This window comes from Macrotis lagotis, chromosome 1 (genome assembly GCF_037893015.1).
Source record: "Macrotis lagotis isolate mMagLag1 chromosome 1, bilby.v1.9.chrom.fasta, whole genome shotgun sequence".
In the NCBI taxonomy this organism is placed as follows: domain Eukaryota; kingdom Metazoa; phylum Chordata; class Mammalia; order Peramelemorphia; family Peramelidae; genus Macrotis; species Macrotis lagotis.
In genome coordinates this window covers 188075540-188090389 of record NC_133658.1, presented here as the reverse complement: position 1 = coordinate 188090389, position 14850 = coordinate 188075540, and the positions used below count along the sequence as shown (strand labels likewise).

Genomic DNA, 14850 nt, shown 5'->3' with positions numbered 1-14850 from the left:
AGCAACCCAGCCCATTCTCTTCCTCCTCCTTTTCACCTCTTGTCATCTTCTATCTGTTCTATCCAATCCAGATACACATATTATTGGATAAACTCTAATGGAGAGATGCATGTTAAAATCTGGGCAAAAGATAATCTTCATCCATTTAGTGTCTCTCATATGGACAGACAGGTCATACTCCTTTGAGTAGTCACAAATACCTTGCAGGAGACCCTGAAACTTTCTAGGACTTGATGCAATCAACACAAACTATCCATAAACAAAATGTGGAGGACTTCTTTATTCAAGGAAGAAATTCCTTGACCTGGACTCTCCACTAGATGTCCTATAATCATTGTAGCAAGCATACTTTTCCCTGTTTTATTCCTTTCCAGGTATTAATTTTTAGGAGATTTCTGAATACAATTACTATTGTTGCTAAATTTTCCAAGAAATCTTGAATGATCTCAACATAATGGATGGGAGTAACTTTGTTATAAAAGAGTCTATTGGTTATCATTTTGTTCTTCCTTTCTTCATCCCTGGCACTCCTGGCACTTAATGCTTACTGATTTGACTGTTATTTTCCCCTCCTTCAGAGTGACTTGTATGCTATTTTCTTAGTATCCTCTGGATAGATTTGATTCAATCTGCCTGCTTTTCCTTTGTTCTCCTTTATGAAAATTTCTATTGCCTATCACCTCAAGTATTTTGTGATGTTTCCATTATCCTTGATGAAAAAGTTTGTTGAAATGACTTTGCTTACTTAGTTGGATATCTTGCACCAAGCATTCTTTAAAGCCAGATTTATACATCACTGCTTCTTTCTGCTTTGGAATGAAGCTCCTCAATTATGTATGATCCTTCTTCAGAAGACCACAAAGGGGAATTTACATTTTAACTTGCTGTAGCCTTTGATAGCCATTCTCTCTTCAGCAAGAAAATTGAATGTATGCTAAGTAAGGTATTTTCTGGCCTCTTTTCATCTCCTGATGGCAGTAATTAATTTACACCGGTTTAAATTTTAATAAATAATTGGTATTATTTCCCATTTTTACAAATTTTCAACAGTTTTCTTAAATTAGCATTAAATTTTAAGTTTTAGATCATCTTTTTCAAAACCATTCTTTCTTCCTGCTTATTAGAAATATATTCACTGTGAGTTAATATAATTGCACCCAAGTAACTCAGGGATATATAATTTCCTATTTGTTCAACCAATTTCAATCTTTATTGGTGCTTGCCATTTCCAGTGTCTAAGAATTTTTTTAAATGTTCATGATAAATTGGCATAAAGTTTTTATTTAATCTATATTGTCTGACCTCACTTATTTTTCCCAAGTCATAATTTCACCTCTACTTCTCTCCATGCTCATCTTCATCACTCTTGTATTGAAATCCTCTAGTATGAGAGTGCATGTTGATTTGAAGAGTTTTATAAAGTTACTAACAGAATTTCTTATCCTTCTCACTCAGCAAGCAATATTGACAAATAAGTTTGAAATACTTTACAAATACTGACAAATAGTTTGCAACTAATTTCAAGGTGGGTTTTTTGGTAACCATCATTAATTAAAAACGATAATTAGTTAACAATAAACTAAATAATAATCATAGTTATTTTAATGCCTACAATGTACCATGCACTGTCCTAAATGCTTTACAAATATGCCATAATGTTCCGTTATCTTCCAATTGATGAGTATCCCCTTTAGACTACTATTTACCACTGCCAAAAGAACTGCTATATCTTTGAATATACAGGATCTTTTTCTTTCTTATTTACTTTTCCTATTACTGCTAAAGGTTTATAATCTCAATGTCACTCCTGACACCTCAGTCTCTGTTACCACTCTCATATATCCAATAAGTTTCCAAGGTCCATCAATTTTATCTTTCTAACATCTCAATCTCTTTCTGTCCTCTGACACTGCCATCACCTCACTGCAGTCCTCCCATTTCCTCATCTCTGAAGTGTTGCAGCAGCTTTCTGGTTGCCTTTTCTGCCTCAAGTCTTTTCTACTAGAGTCTATTCTCCACTCAGCTGTCAAATTAATCTTCCCAAAAATGATCTGACAATGTCCATTCCCTACCATTAAATAAATTCTCATTGGGAATTCTAAGGTCAAATATAAAATCTTCTGTTCAGCACTCAAAACTTCTCACTACATGACTCCCTCTTTCCTTGTTAATTGTCTTAACATCTCATCTTGCTGTTCACATATGACACTGTCTCTAGACTCCAGGCTTTTTTTCATGAGCTATTCTCCTTGCCTGGAATATTCTCTTCTAGCTTCCTTCAAGTCCCAAATAAATCTCATCTTCCTTCAAAGTTTCTTCTAATCCTTCTTAATACTAAGCCTTCCCTCTATTGATTCTTTCCAATATCTATAAAATAGGATCATAATAGCATCTACTTTTCAGGGTTGTTGCTAGATAGCACAATGAATATTTTATTGGGTCTGGAGTAAGTCAGTAAGATCTGAAAATTCAAATCTACTCACACACATTTATTAGCTGTGCAAGTTACATGATCTTGGTTTGCTTGTTTCCTCACCTGCAAAATGGTGGTAATAATAGCACTTAACTCTTTAATAGCACTTAACACTTAAGAGTTACTGTGAGGACAAGATAGGATAATAATTGCAAAGCACTTAGAACAATGCCTGACACATTATAATAAGCACTGTATAAATGTTTGCTGGTATTATTATCATTACTAATACTACTACTACTACTACTAATAATAATAATAATAATAATAGTAATAATAATAATAATAATAATATTTGTAAAAAGTGCTCAGGCACAGTGCTTAACACATGAGAGGCTCTATAGAAATACTTATTTTCCCATCCCTTTCCTTTTTCATCTTTTGATGAGAGAAAATCATTTCAAAAAACAAAATGTGCAAAAAAATTTTGTAAAACATTTAAAATATAAATCACTCTTAGTTTCCTTCTTTTACTAAACAATCCTATACTTTAAAATATTTCAGAATGAAGATATTAATGTTATATAAGAATTTAAAAAGTAAAACTTCTCAATACCTGGTAGTGGAGTTCCTCTTAATTCAAAGGTAACTTGAGAAGGTGTCATCTTGGCAGATTTATTTAGGATATTGAACTAGAAAAAATATATATAGGAAATGTTAGTTATAGATAATGTCTTAGCTAAAATGCATTACATATTTGTAGTTAAATTTAAAAATTCAATAGAAACATGAACTATTATTGCTCAAGAGATTAATTTCAGAGCCATTGCATAAAACAGGCATAACTATTTAATTAATAATAGCACTTGCTCACTGCCAGTACTTGTAATGCCCTGGAACTAATCAGAGACAGGATATTTACAAAATGCTAAATAGAATCTCAACTTTTACACTATTAGAACTCCTTTCGTTTACAAATATATTTATAAATGATGATGAAAGTATGATGATTCTCTGGTCACATGTGTCCTCTTTTGATAAGCAGATGTTCTGAAGTCTCCACTATCTTTCTGAAACAGCTCTTAATGGTAGAAAGGAGCAATTTTACAATAAGGAATTAAGCAGGAAAAAAATAAAAGATGATTCTAACTAGCAAAATGGCAAGAATTGACATTTATTTACTATACTGTATTTGGCATCAATAATGACATTCAGTTTCTAAGATATACTATAATAAGTTAGTATTCAACATCTCCATCACAGTTCAGCTTTTCCAATTTCCTCTTTAGAAGCCATAGTAATATCATTTAATTCCAACTGGGCTAAAAATGAAGGAATCATTTTTCCCATTCTTTCTTTTCTTGCTACCCACATGTAATATGTTACTGAATCCTGCTGATAATTCTATGCAACATTTCTATGATCCACATCTTCCTTCCCATTTCTACAGTTACCACTCCCACATCCCATCTCTTAGAACTTTTTGTCAGAATCACTATAACTTAATTTCTGTTCCCAATGTTTCCTCTACCATCCTATAAACAACTATTATTATTAAAATATTAATAAAACCCACTTTTTAATGGAACAAGTGTCCTTTGAGGTAACAGTTTTAACTATTCTAATATACTGTTGAGACACCTAACTGCAAATCTTGGTAAGATTTTTAAATCAGACCACTAGGCTATAGCTCTTGTCCTCTAGCCACTTACATAAAGGGATCACTTCATCATGTGTATCTCAGGTAAGGATATGGTTATATTTATCTCACATCTAGAGATCTAGGATCTAATTAACACTTCTCCACTCATAGCCTAATACTCTCTCTCCAACTGAAGAACTTGGGTTATATTAACTGTCTTACCTAGGAGATATATAATTATTAACCTACCAATTTTTAAAACTCATAACTCTAGTTTTGCTGATTTTCTAATTTACACCACATTTTTCTAGTTAATGCCAACTCTACGTCAGCCACACTAAAATGCTTAAGGTTTTACTTGTACGAGATCAGGGGCTAACTTTTTCTGACATGGGCACCTTTTGACTATTTGGTGAAGTCTTTAAAAGCCCTTTTTCAATAATGTTTTTAAATACATTAAATAAACAGAATTATAAAGGAAACCAAAGTCACAAAAAAATTTTTTTTTAAATTTCAAAGGTCCCAAGTTATGAACCACTGTACCAAATGGCCTAAATCTAAGTAAGGTCCCTCCTAACTTTAATTTTGTTTTTTAATACTAAGATCATTGCATTAGGTATTTCTAGAGAAAAATTTTAAAAGTTTAAAATTTTTTGATGAAAAGAATATTCTCAACCTAAGAAAGCTTAAAACAATGTAATGAGTATAAAATTTTCCACTACCTAAAATACATACTACCAATATCCCTCTTTATTAAAATTATAAAGCACTTTATAGAATATTTTTATTAATTCCACTAGAAAAGCCATTTCAAGTAATTTCTAAATGTGATAATTCTTCTTTGACTTCCTTATCTTCTACTGATTTACCCAGCTTGCACTATAATGCCTTGGTTACATACTATTTTTTTAGATCATTATTTTCTACTTCCCAGGTATAAATGCTCCTGTACTTTGGGGTTTTTAACACATAGGAATATGCAATTTTGAAACAAGTCCTCAATAAACTAGCTATATAAAATATAACTCTATGGACACAATTCACCTATATAAATTATGAATAGCTAAAAAATCAAATAAAAATTATATAAATATGAATGCTCCCAAGTTATCTTGGCAACCTCAATGTGGACAAATTCCTTAGCACTGTCTCTAATCTTACTCCATCTAAAAGCCTGGATAATATTTCACCAAGACACTGGGCTGTTGTGATCAAAGTGCTTTGCAAACCTTATAATTTTATAAGTCCCATTATTACCATTATATTATAGCATATACTATTATTAGTCCTATTATAAGAGCTATTATTACCCTCCTCCAAAATGTCAGACATTTCAATTACGGTTCAATTAATTGGAAAAAAAAATTGGAAGGAAAAAACTAATAAAGAAGTTCATTGCAAAATGAATTAAGAGTAAATAAACTCCATGAATTGAATGCACATAACAAGTTTTTTTTGGATTGATATAAAAATAACAAGATAACCTTCTGAGTTTCATTTCAGCTCTGGACCTATATTTCTGAAATTCTCTACCTGAAACAGTCTCTTGGACTACTTCTACATTTCATCCCCTTCTCATTCTTAGTAGCTGTGTTTTATCCAACACCATAGCTGCTGGAAATTAAAATACCAGCGAACAAGGAAGCTAGCTGCAGAGAACTAAGTCATTATTCCTAGTGGTAGCACCTCAACAGAATCACTTTAAGCATATGAATCAAATCCTTAAACTTGTAGGGACAATATCACTAAATGTCAGTCTACTTAGAGACAACTAACTCTCAGGAATATATACTAACCAAAAGAAAAATGCCAATTTATTAAATACCTTTACAAAAGTACCTTCTTTTATTCTTCAGTAGGGGATGGAGGTAAATCTTGGGTTCTCAAAAAGCTATGCCCAGGAGGGCACAGTTTCTAAGATATTGTGCCAAAGGAAAGGCACCCAGTTACTGATGAGCATCTACAATCAACCTAATTAAGAATTTATTTTCAAAAGGTTAGCCACAGCAATTTAGGAAGTTTATTAAGGTGTAAAGGGATTACCCTACCCATCCTTCCCCACAAAGATGAAATCATGAATTTTTTGAAGAATTACATACAGTATGAACTGTGAAAGCTCAAGATAGAACGGCTCACAACAATGTCTACTAGGAAAACCAAGTTAACAGAAAATTGCTGAATGGTGTTAAAAGACAGTTCCTTAAATAAAAATGACTTGAGAAACTCTTAAGTCACAGAGATAGCTGGATGACTGGAATAACTTCTTGAGCTTATATTTTTCTATAGTACATAGACCAAGTACTTTCTTCATAGTAATCCTTTGGGATAAATGATACATTTGTCAAAATTAGAAATTAAGTCTCAAAAAGGAAAATGATTTGATTTTTCCATAGTCAAAGTGCTAGAGCATATTAGAGCTATGGTCTTTATAGTACACTTTACTGTGCCCTCTAAATATTCATTTTAAATACTATGAAGCTCTCCTTTAAAGATTCCAGGAAGAAAGTATTGTTTATATCTCATTCCAAAATTTGCTACCATATTTCTAAAATTATACAGCAGTTCCCTAGTATTAAATTTTACATAACCATGAATATGAGCCAAAATTTTGGTGCAGGATTTAACTGCATAGTTTTCTCACCCAGAATGACCTGTACTTATAGTACTGACCATAGCACTATAGTACTGACAACATAAAATCCTGTTCTACTTTTTCAAAAATTGTTTTACAGAGAAAAGTTTCTGATTTTTTTTTAAGAAAACATCTCAGTTGTAGGGAAGAGGGGAGGCTAGAAAGTCAGTCAATTCTACATATTAATCCAAGAATAAAATACGTAAAACAGAACTTAAAAATTAGAGATGTTTGGTGTCCTCATTTTTAGAGTAAATTTAACTTTCCTAGTAAACAAATTTCCCACAATGTCCAATAAAATGTCACTGTAGGCAAAGAGTCATCTTCATGCTACTCACAAATGAATGTTTTCTTAAAAAAAAGTTAAATGAAAGATAAACACCTGATTTTACTTGAGTTTTCAAGTATTATTTTTAAAAGATTCAAATAAATTGGCAGTGAAATACATGACAATAAATTTTAAACTGTCATTATCCAATGAAATCTTACTATATAAGCTTTTGCTAGGCAAATTTTTTCTGGTTCATAAGTTACAAACATGTTTAGCTTCCCAGTAGCATTACAAAGACTAGTCAAAGGAAATCATCAATTGACAATTTTCCTTTTTTGAAAAGGAAATGCCTTTAGACATCCAGACTAACTTCTGGATTTAAGTACTTGGAAGCCTCAATTTCATTTTTGTTGGCAGGGTCCATGCCTTCCTCCTCCTTTCTGATGCATTTTTGCACCACAACACAGTTCCCAATAGGTTGTTATTTCTGCCTGATACCCCTTAACTTTTTTCAGACTCAGTTTCTTTATCTGTAAAAGAAAAGATGTATTTGCCTCACAATGTTGTGTTAGGGCCAAGCGAGATTGTGTATGTTCACACACACATATACACAAAGCACTCTTCAGCTTTAACGCACTATGTAACTTTAGATATTATTCTTACTTTGTAAGAATAATAGAAAAAGGGACTAGACCTGTTATTTTATTGGTATGAGCAAACTGATTTTACCATTCAGCTTTACTGTCCTTCTCTGCACCAAGAGACTCAAATGAGTTGCCAAGAGTATTTCAATGTTATAATTAAGTGACTTACCCAGGCTCACAAATCAATATATGCCAGAGGTAGGACTTGAACCTCATCTTTTGGACTCAGAAGTCAGGCAGAATCTCTGTCTCTCTCTCTACTCCACCACCACTCAGACAGTCTCTTAAAGAGACAGTAGAAAAAGTTAAAGAAAGTAAGGTTCTTTCTTCCTAAAACCATCCAAATAGCTAATAGCATTAAAACTGTATAATTTTAGAAAGAAAAAAACACAGCATGGGCAGCTGGGTGGTGCAGTAGATAGAGCACCAGCCCTGGAGTCTGGAGGACCTGAGTTCAAATCCAGCCTCAGACAATAATTACCTAGCTGTGTGGCTTTGGGCAAGCCACTTAACCCCGTTTGCCTTGCAAAAATCTAAAAAAAAAAAAGAAAAAAAATAACAAAATACATTCATATTGGGGCATTCTTTCCAATTCCCAAAGTCCAATATTCTTGAGGATAATATGAATACTCTAGGTTTTCATGATATTCCATGATGCTCTCCTCCAAAGCCATGACTTCAGAATTCTTCAAAAATTTCTACAAGCAATCCTCTACAATTGAAGAAAAACCTTAACATCATGTTTAATTTTGTAAGACACCTATGAGGGAAGGTCTTGGAATGGAGAGGAGTCAGACCTGTTCCTTAATACCGGTACGTAATCTGGGCCTATCACTTGGGTCTGTGTGGATCAGTTGCTTCGTTGGCCTCAATAACCTCATAAAATCACTATCTAGGACTCTATGGACTTTAATATACATTAGAAAATATAACAACAAAAAAGGTAACAAAATTCTCCGGTGGAGATGTGTTGAATTTACAGCAGCCTCATGATAAGTTTTCATAAAGAAAACTGTCAAATTATCTGGACAGAAGCTCCAAAAGCGTTGCTGAAAGACTCAAACAGTGCAAAAAACACGCATTATATCGATTCCTTTTAGAGGTAAACAAATAATAAATAACAATAAATAAATAACCCTCCTTTTAAAGGTAAACAAATAGTAACTACAAATAAACCTTTTAGAGATAAATAAATAACAAACCTTTTAGAGGTAAACAAGTAACAATAAACACATAAACCTTTTAGAGGTAAACAAATAATAACAATAAACAAATAAACCTTTTAAAGGTAAACAATAACAAAAATCTTTTAGAGATAAACAACTAATAAATAACAAATAAACCTCCTTTTCGAGGCAAACAAATAATAACAATAAACACATGAACCTTTTAGAGGTAAACAAACAATAAATAATCCTCCTTTTAGAGGTAAACTAAGTTCTAAAAGAAAACGTTTGGACTTCCATTGCCAAAAAAAGTTGCGAGCTTAAAAGGCAACATCAACAAGAATGAAAGTTCCCGAGGATGCGGGACTCGTGGAGCCGCCGCCCGGGGCCGCAGCGCCGCGCACGCCGCAGGAGGCTGAGGGCCAGGGCGGGCCAGCCCCGAGCTGGGCCGGCCGGTACCGGCGGGGCTTCCGCGGGCGCAACGCGTGGCCAGATGACAGGCGCGTCCCGGGGAGGGCAGAGCCCGGCTCGGCGGACGCGGCGGACGCGGCCCCGGGGCTGGGGGTCCTGCAGGCTCCGGGGCACGGGCGCTGCCCCACGCTCCGGCCGGCCGACCGGCCGGCCCGGTGCGCGGACAGCCGGATTTCGGAAGCCCGAGCTGCGGCGAGGCCGAGCAGAGCGCCCAAGCCGCCCTCCGGGCCACCCGCCCCGGCCCCCGCAGCCCCCTTCTCCCCCAGACCTTGGGGGCGAGCCCGCGGCCATCGCAGGCGGGACGGTCCTCACCCGCCGCCCGGCCCGGCGCGACCCTCCCCCACCGGCGCGAGCTCACCTGTCAGAGCGGGGGCGTCCAGGGCCGGCGGGCCCCGGGCCCCTTCCTCGCCCGGGGGAACAAGGCGCGGCCGCCCGCGGCCCTCCGTGGACGCCGGGGCTGGCGGACGGGCGCCGCGGCGGCCGCGAGAGCGCCCTCGAGGGCGGCGCGGCTGCGGCTCGGAGGAGGAGGAAACGCGCTCTCCGAAACCGGTTTCAGCTGCTCCAGACCAACAGCCGAAACCGGGGGGGCGGGGAGCGTGACGTCACAAGCCGGCGCCGCGCTAAGGCCAATCGGCGTCCCGGCGCGACCCCGAAACGAACGCGCCGCCCGGGGCGGCCGCGGCTCCCTCCCGCGAGCTTGGGCTCCGCGCCCCAGCGTCTCCCGAGCTCGCCCCCCGAGGGAGGGGACGCGTCGCAGCCGGCCGGAAGAGCCCCGCGCCGGGAGGGGGGCGCTTGTTTTTCCCAGTCAGCCCCGGGGGGCTTGGGGGGGTCGGGGGAAGCGACCCTGCCCTGGACCCCCCAGCAAGCGCGCTGGGAGAAGCGGCCTCGGGGGCGGAGCCCGGCCTGGGCCCTGGGGCCGCGTCTCTATGGGCTACGCTTGGAAGCGGGCAGATGAGATTTTTTTTTTAATGTTTAAATTCCAGAAATTGTTTAAAATATGGGAAAATATGCGTTTTTGCCAGAAAACGTGACTAGGCTAGGGAAAAAAAATCACTTGGCATGTATTAAACTTGTGAAAAGTGGAGACTTCACTAAAAAATGTGGCTTGTAAACCTTTTCTCTCACAGGCAGATTTAAACGTTTGCTACCCAGAAACGTACATTCCCCAGCAGTATGATGAAACCATAAGGTTAGATTTCTTTTGATCGTTAGTATGGCTGAAAATGTGTTGAGGGAATTGAGAAAGCACTTTTCTGTTAAAGGACTTTTCATAATAGACAAGTTTTTTGAACATGATCTCATCTGCCAGGGCCACTGACTTGATCACTCCAACCCTCCCACCCTTAGGATTCTGTAAATTTTATTACTACTTTTTACATTCAATACACTTTGTAGTTAAAAAGGCAAAACAAAAATCCCTTACAATAAATTCTGTAAATTTTATTACTACTTTTTACATTCAGTATACTTTGCATAGTTAAAAAGGCAAAACAAAAATCCCTTACAACAGATTCTGTAAATTTTATTACTACTTCTTCCATTCAATACACTTTGCATAATTAAAAAGGCAAAACAAAAATCCCCTTACAGAATTACAGTCTCTGAGATGTTAAATAAAACTTTGCACTTTATATAACTAGTTGAAAGTGGATTAAGGGGGTAAAAGCATTCACTGTAACTGATGACTGGCTAATCCAGATCTCTTGATTATAGTCCAAAAAATTTTTTCAATTCTATTTATCTTAGAGCTTAAAAAAATTTTAATGAGATAATGTGGATGAAGGTATTTTATAGGTAAGGGACACATGAATTATCACTATAATTAAGATTTTCTTGATAAACTGATCATATTCTAGATTTATCCAATAAATTCTCTTACTGATTACACCCGCTAGATGATGTTTATAAGCAGAACTTCATTTCATCACCTAAAATTCCTTGTAGTCATCACTCAGCCAAGTAATCATTTGCCAAAACATATATTTTCAAGAGGCAAACCAAACCATCCCTGTTTAGTATTTAGTTATATACATTTCAGATTTGAAGCTGTCTTTATCTTTTTCGCATTGTCAATCTGTCTTTAAGATTTCTATTACCTGTTAGTTTTTTGGGTTGTTAAGCTTTCCACATAGTTTGATTTTTTTGTTGGTCTTTTTGAATCTATGACCTCACTATGTTGGGAAGTTCCAATGTGGAACAGATGGTAATTAGTGTTATGTGTAGTCTTGCAGAGAAGACTGGGCAATTTAGAAATTAAGTGACTTGCCCATGATCACTCAAATTTGTCAGAGATAAAACTTGAACCCAATTCTTATTGACTGCAAGGTTGGTTCTACTATCCATGCTTGCTTCTCTTAGGTTAACTAAAATGGTTAATTTGGATCTTAAATTACTTCCCAAACAGTTCAATTCTTTAATAAACACATAAAACATAGGTGGTGCAGTGGATAGAGCATTGTGGACTTGGAGTCTGGAAGAACTGAGTTCTTAGTCTCCGTGTGACATTGGGCAAGTCAGTTTAATGTTTGCCTCCATTTCTTCATCTATAAAAATGAGTATAAATAATAACACCTATATCCCAGGAAAATCAAATGAGACAATAATTGCAAAAAATTTGCCATAGAGTAAGACACTATATAAATTTTAGCTTTATTGTTATTGCAAATCATCAAAGAGCTACTTGCCTTATATGTTTACTTACAAAGTATATTTACTTATTAACATTGGGAAATTATAAAATATCCTTAATGTAGAATATTTCACATGAAGTAGAAGGATAAACTAGAAAAATTACTAGAATACCACAGATGAAAAAATCTCAAAAACTATAGTTAGGGAAAATTCCATTCTTAATTCTGGCTAAAATAATGCTTCACTTGTTAAGATATAGGTAAAGCCTGCTAGTTTTATTCAAGGAACAGTTTTGTCATATTTTACTCATAGAATAAGCACTTTGAGATGGCAGATTCTATATAATTAGACAACTGAATTACTACCAAAATGATGAAAGGTACTTTAAGGCCTTTAGTTACTAATCACTGATAATGAAGTCCTACAATGCTTTGAACTCTTATTTGTCTTTTAATATAATCTTGAATCCTGATATATCCCCTTTCTACATTAGACCAGTTTTTTAGAATGGTAAGAAGTAAAATGAAATATTACAATATATTAGTATTGGGTATTTTGTAACCAGCATATAACTTTTAATAGCTAAGAGCCTCAACCTTGTTTTATCCTTTCTTACTCATGTTTATGAATTCATATCAAACTTCAGATACATACTAGCTGTGTGACTGAGCTAGTCACTTAACTCTGTTTAGCTGAACTGGAAAAGGACATGGCAAATCACTCCAATATCATCACCAAGAAAACCCAAAATGGCATCACAAAGAGACACAAATTTTAATTGGAATAGTTGTTATAGATTGCTTCTTGCCTGATACACAAGTAGGTTATTAAAACAGTCTTACCTTTGAGCAAGAGAAAAATGCTTTATTGCTCTGGTACCCCTTGGATCTGGGAGGCGAAAAGAAAAGACTCTTTAAACTCATAATGGCAGCCAGCCAAAAGCTAGAATAAGGAAGGGGACATTCTTGGCATTTGTGGTTCATTAATTATATGAATGCTTTCATTGGGATAGAGGTTTAGTTAGGAGAATTAGGTTCTGTTGATTCTACCCTTGATATGCTAAGTGACCTTGAGTGAATTACTTAGCATCTGAGACAGTTTTTCCATCTGTAAAATGGGTATGATGATTCCTCATCAGTATGCTATGATTTAGGTTTGCAAAACATTTGAAACCCTTTTTAAATAAAAGATATTCAATCAATACAGTATATAATACTGTTTGTCTTTAGAGATTCATGGAGGAGGGCAAGAGTGGGGAACCTTTTTTCTACCCAAAGCCATTTGGATATAACTTCATTCACCTGCTATATTCTGTCAATTATCTAATTGATTCACCTTTAAAAACTCCTAGATTTATTGAATTTTCAGTCCTGCCTGCAGTTGCTGGCATCAGACCAAATGAATTTGAGGGTCAGATAAGGCTGGATGTTCCTCACCCTTGCTATAGGGAATAGAGGACTGATATTACAGTAAGGGAAATTTGTGTAGTCTTATGTAATATATACTAGTAATAACCATAGCATTTGAGTGGCCCCAGGCACTCAAGTTCCTAAGGTCTCAAAAATAATAAAATCAGGTTGAAACAACAAACCAAAAAAACCCTCTAAATCAGGGATTTTAGCATTGTAAACTTTTTTTTTTTTTTGCAAGGCAAACAGAGTTAAGTGGCTTGCCCAAGGCCACACAGCTAGGTAATTATTAAGTGTCTGAGACCAGATTTGAACCCAGGTACTCCAGACTCCAGGGCCGGTGCTTTATCCACTTCGCCACCTAGCTGCCCCTTATTGTAAACTTTAAAAATATACATTTTAAAAAATTTCCAACATAATTTTTTCCTTTGAATTTCTGCATATATAATTTTACACATTTAGAAACATTGTTCTGAAAGAGGATCTCTAAGCTTCATCAGACTGCCAAAGGGATGCAAGACACAAAATACATTAAGAATACCTACTCAAAATTCCATGGAGCAAAATACTATTTTTATATTCATTGATATTTGTAAATAATAAAAACCTATCTATCCAAAAATATCACTCATGGGAGAAATTATTTTTCCTTAAATAATTTTCAAAAGATATCCAAAAACTTGCTGACCAAAATCAATAATTTTTTTAAAATTTTGTCAACAATAGGTGTTTGACAGAAAAATAACAAAACCTGGCATGAAATAGGGCAGAAGTTGGATAGAGGATGAGGCTGTAGGGAGGAGTAGGGAGTAAAATGAATTTTCACCCAGTATTTCAGAGCAGTGAAGAGCAGAAAGTTGATATTTTCTAGCCCTAGGGAAAGGAGAGAAAGTAAAGTCAGGACTTTGTAGACTAAATTATAATTCTCATTGGAATGATGACATGATAGATCGGTGGTACAATGAATAGTGCCAGTCCTGGAGGCAGGAAGAGAGGTTTGGTTAGCTGTGTGACTCTGGACAAGTCATTTAACTCGTTTCCTCAACGAGGGAAATGAGTTGGAGAAGGAAAATGGCAAACCACTCCAGTATCTTTGCCATGAAAATCCCAAATGAGATCATAAAACATAAGACAACAAACATGACAAGAGCTTTTTTGTCTTTTTAGGGTGTCTTTACAAGCAGGTAGTTTCCCGTTAATAATACCAATAGGGTGGGGAAAGCTGCAAAATAATTGAAAATAGAAAGAGTGTCTGCTAAGATTACATTTAGGATGATTAAAGACTCTGGAGGCTAATGAAGACCCTTGTCTGTTCCTACCCTCTCAGATAACTCAGGTTATCAAGTATTGAAGGTTGTGGCAAAAAGAAGGTATGATGTGTTCTGTAACCATAAAGTGTTATGTAAAGTAAATTATTATCATTGACACATTATTACTACAACCTGGGAAAGTGGTGGAAATGAAAATTTTGAAGATAACTGCATTCAGAAAATCTATTAAGCCATCTTCTAAATATTCCACTTTAATTCTTATTAAATTCTGGATAGTTAACCATGACCAGTTTTTTTTTT

At 36.1% G+C, this 14850-nt stretch overlaps 1 protein-coding gene across 6 annotated transcripts in view; it reads right to left on the bottom strand.

Moving 5' to 3' along the window:
* Positions 1-9714, bottom strand: part of GPCPD1 (glycerophosphocholine phosphodiesterase 1) — a 118962-nt gene extending 109248 nt beyond the window's left edge. For 2 of the 6 annotated variants that reach the window (XM_074209496.1, XM_074209497.1), the window contains exon 1: positions 3030-3105. In XM_074209496.1, the coding sequence (XP_074065597.1) occupies positions 3030-3078 (49 nt within the window). In that variant the 5' untranslated portion in view covers positions 3079-3105. Of the gene's footprint in view, positions 1-3029; positions 3106-7771; positions 8777-9507; positions 9531-9597 lie in introns of those variants that run through there. The other 4 variants (XM_074209500.1, XM_074209498.1, XM_074209501.1 and 1 more) reach the window with 4 other exon arrangements.
* Positions 9715-14850: the final 5136 nt, after the last annotated feature.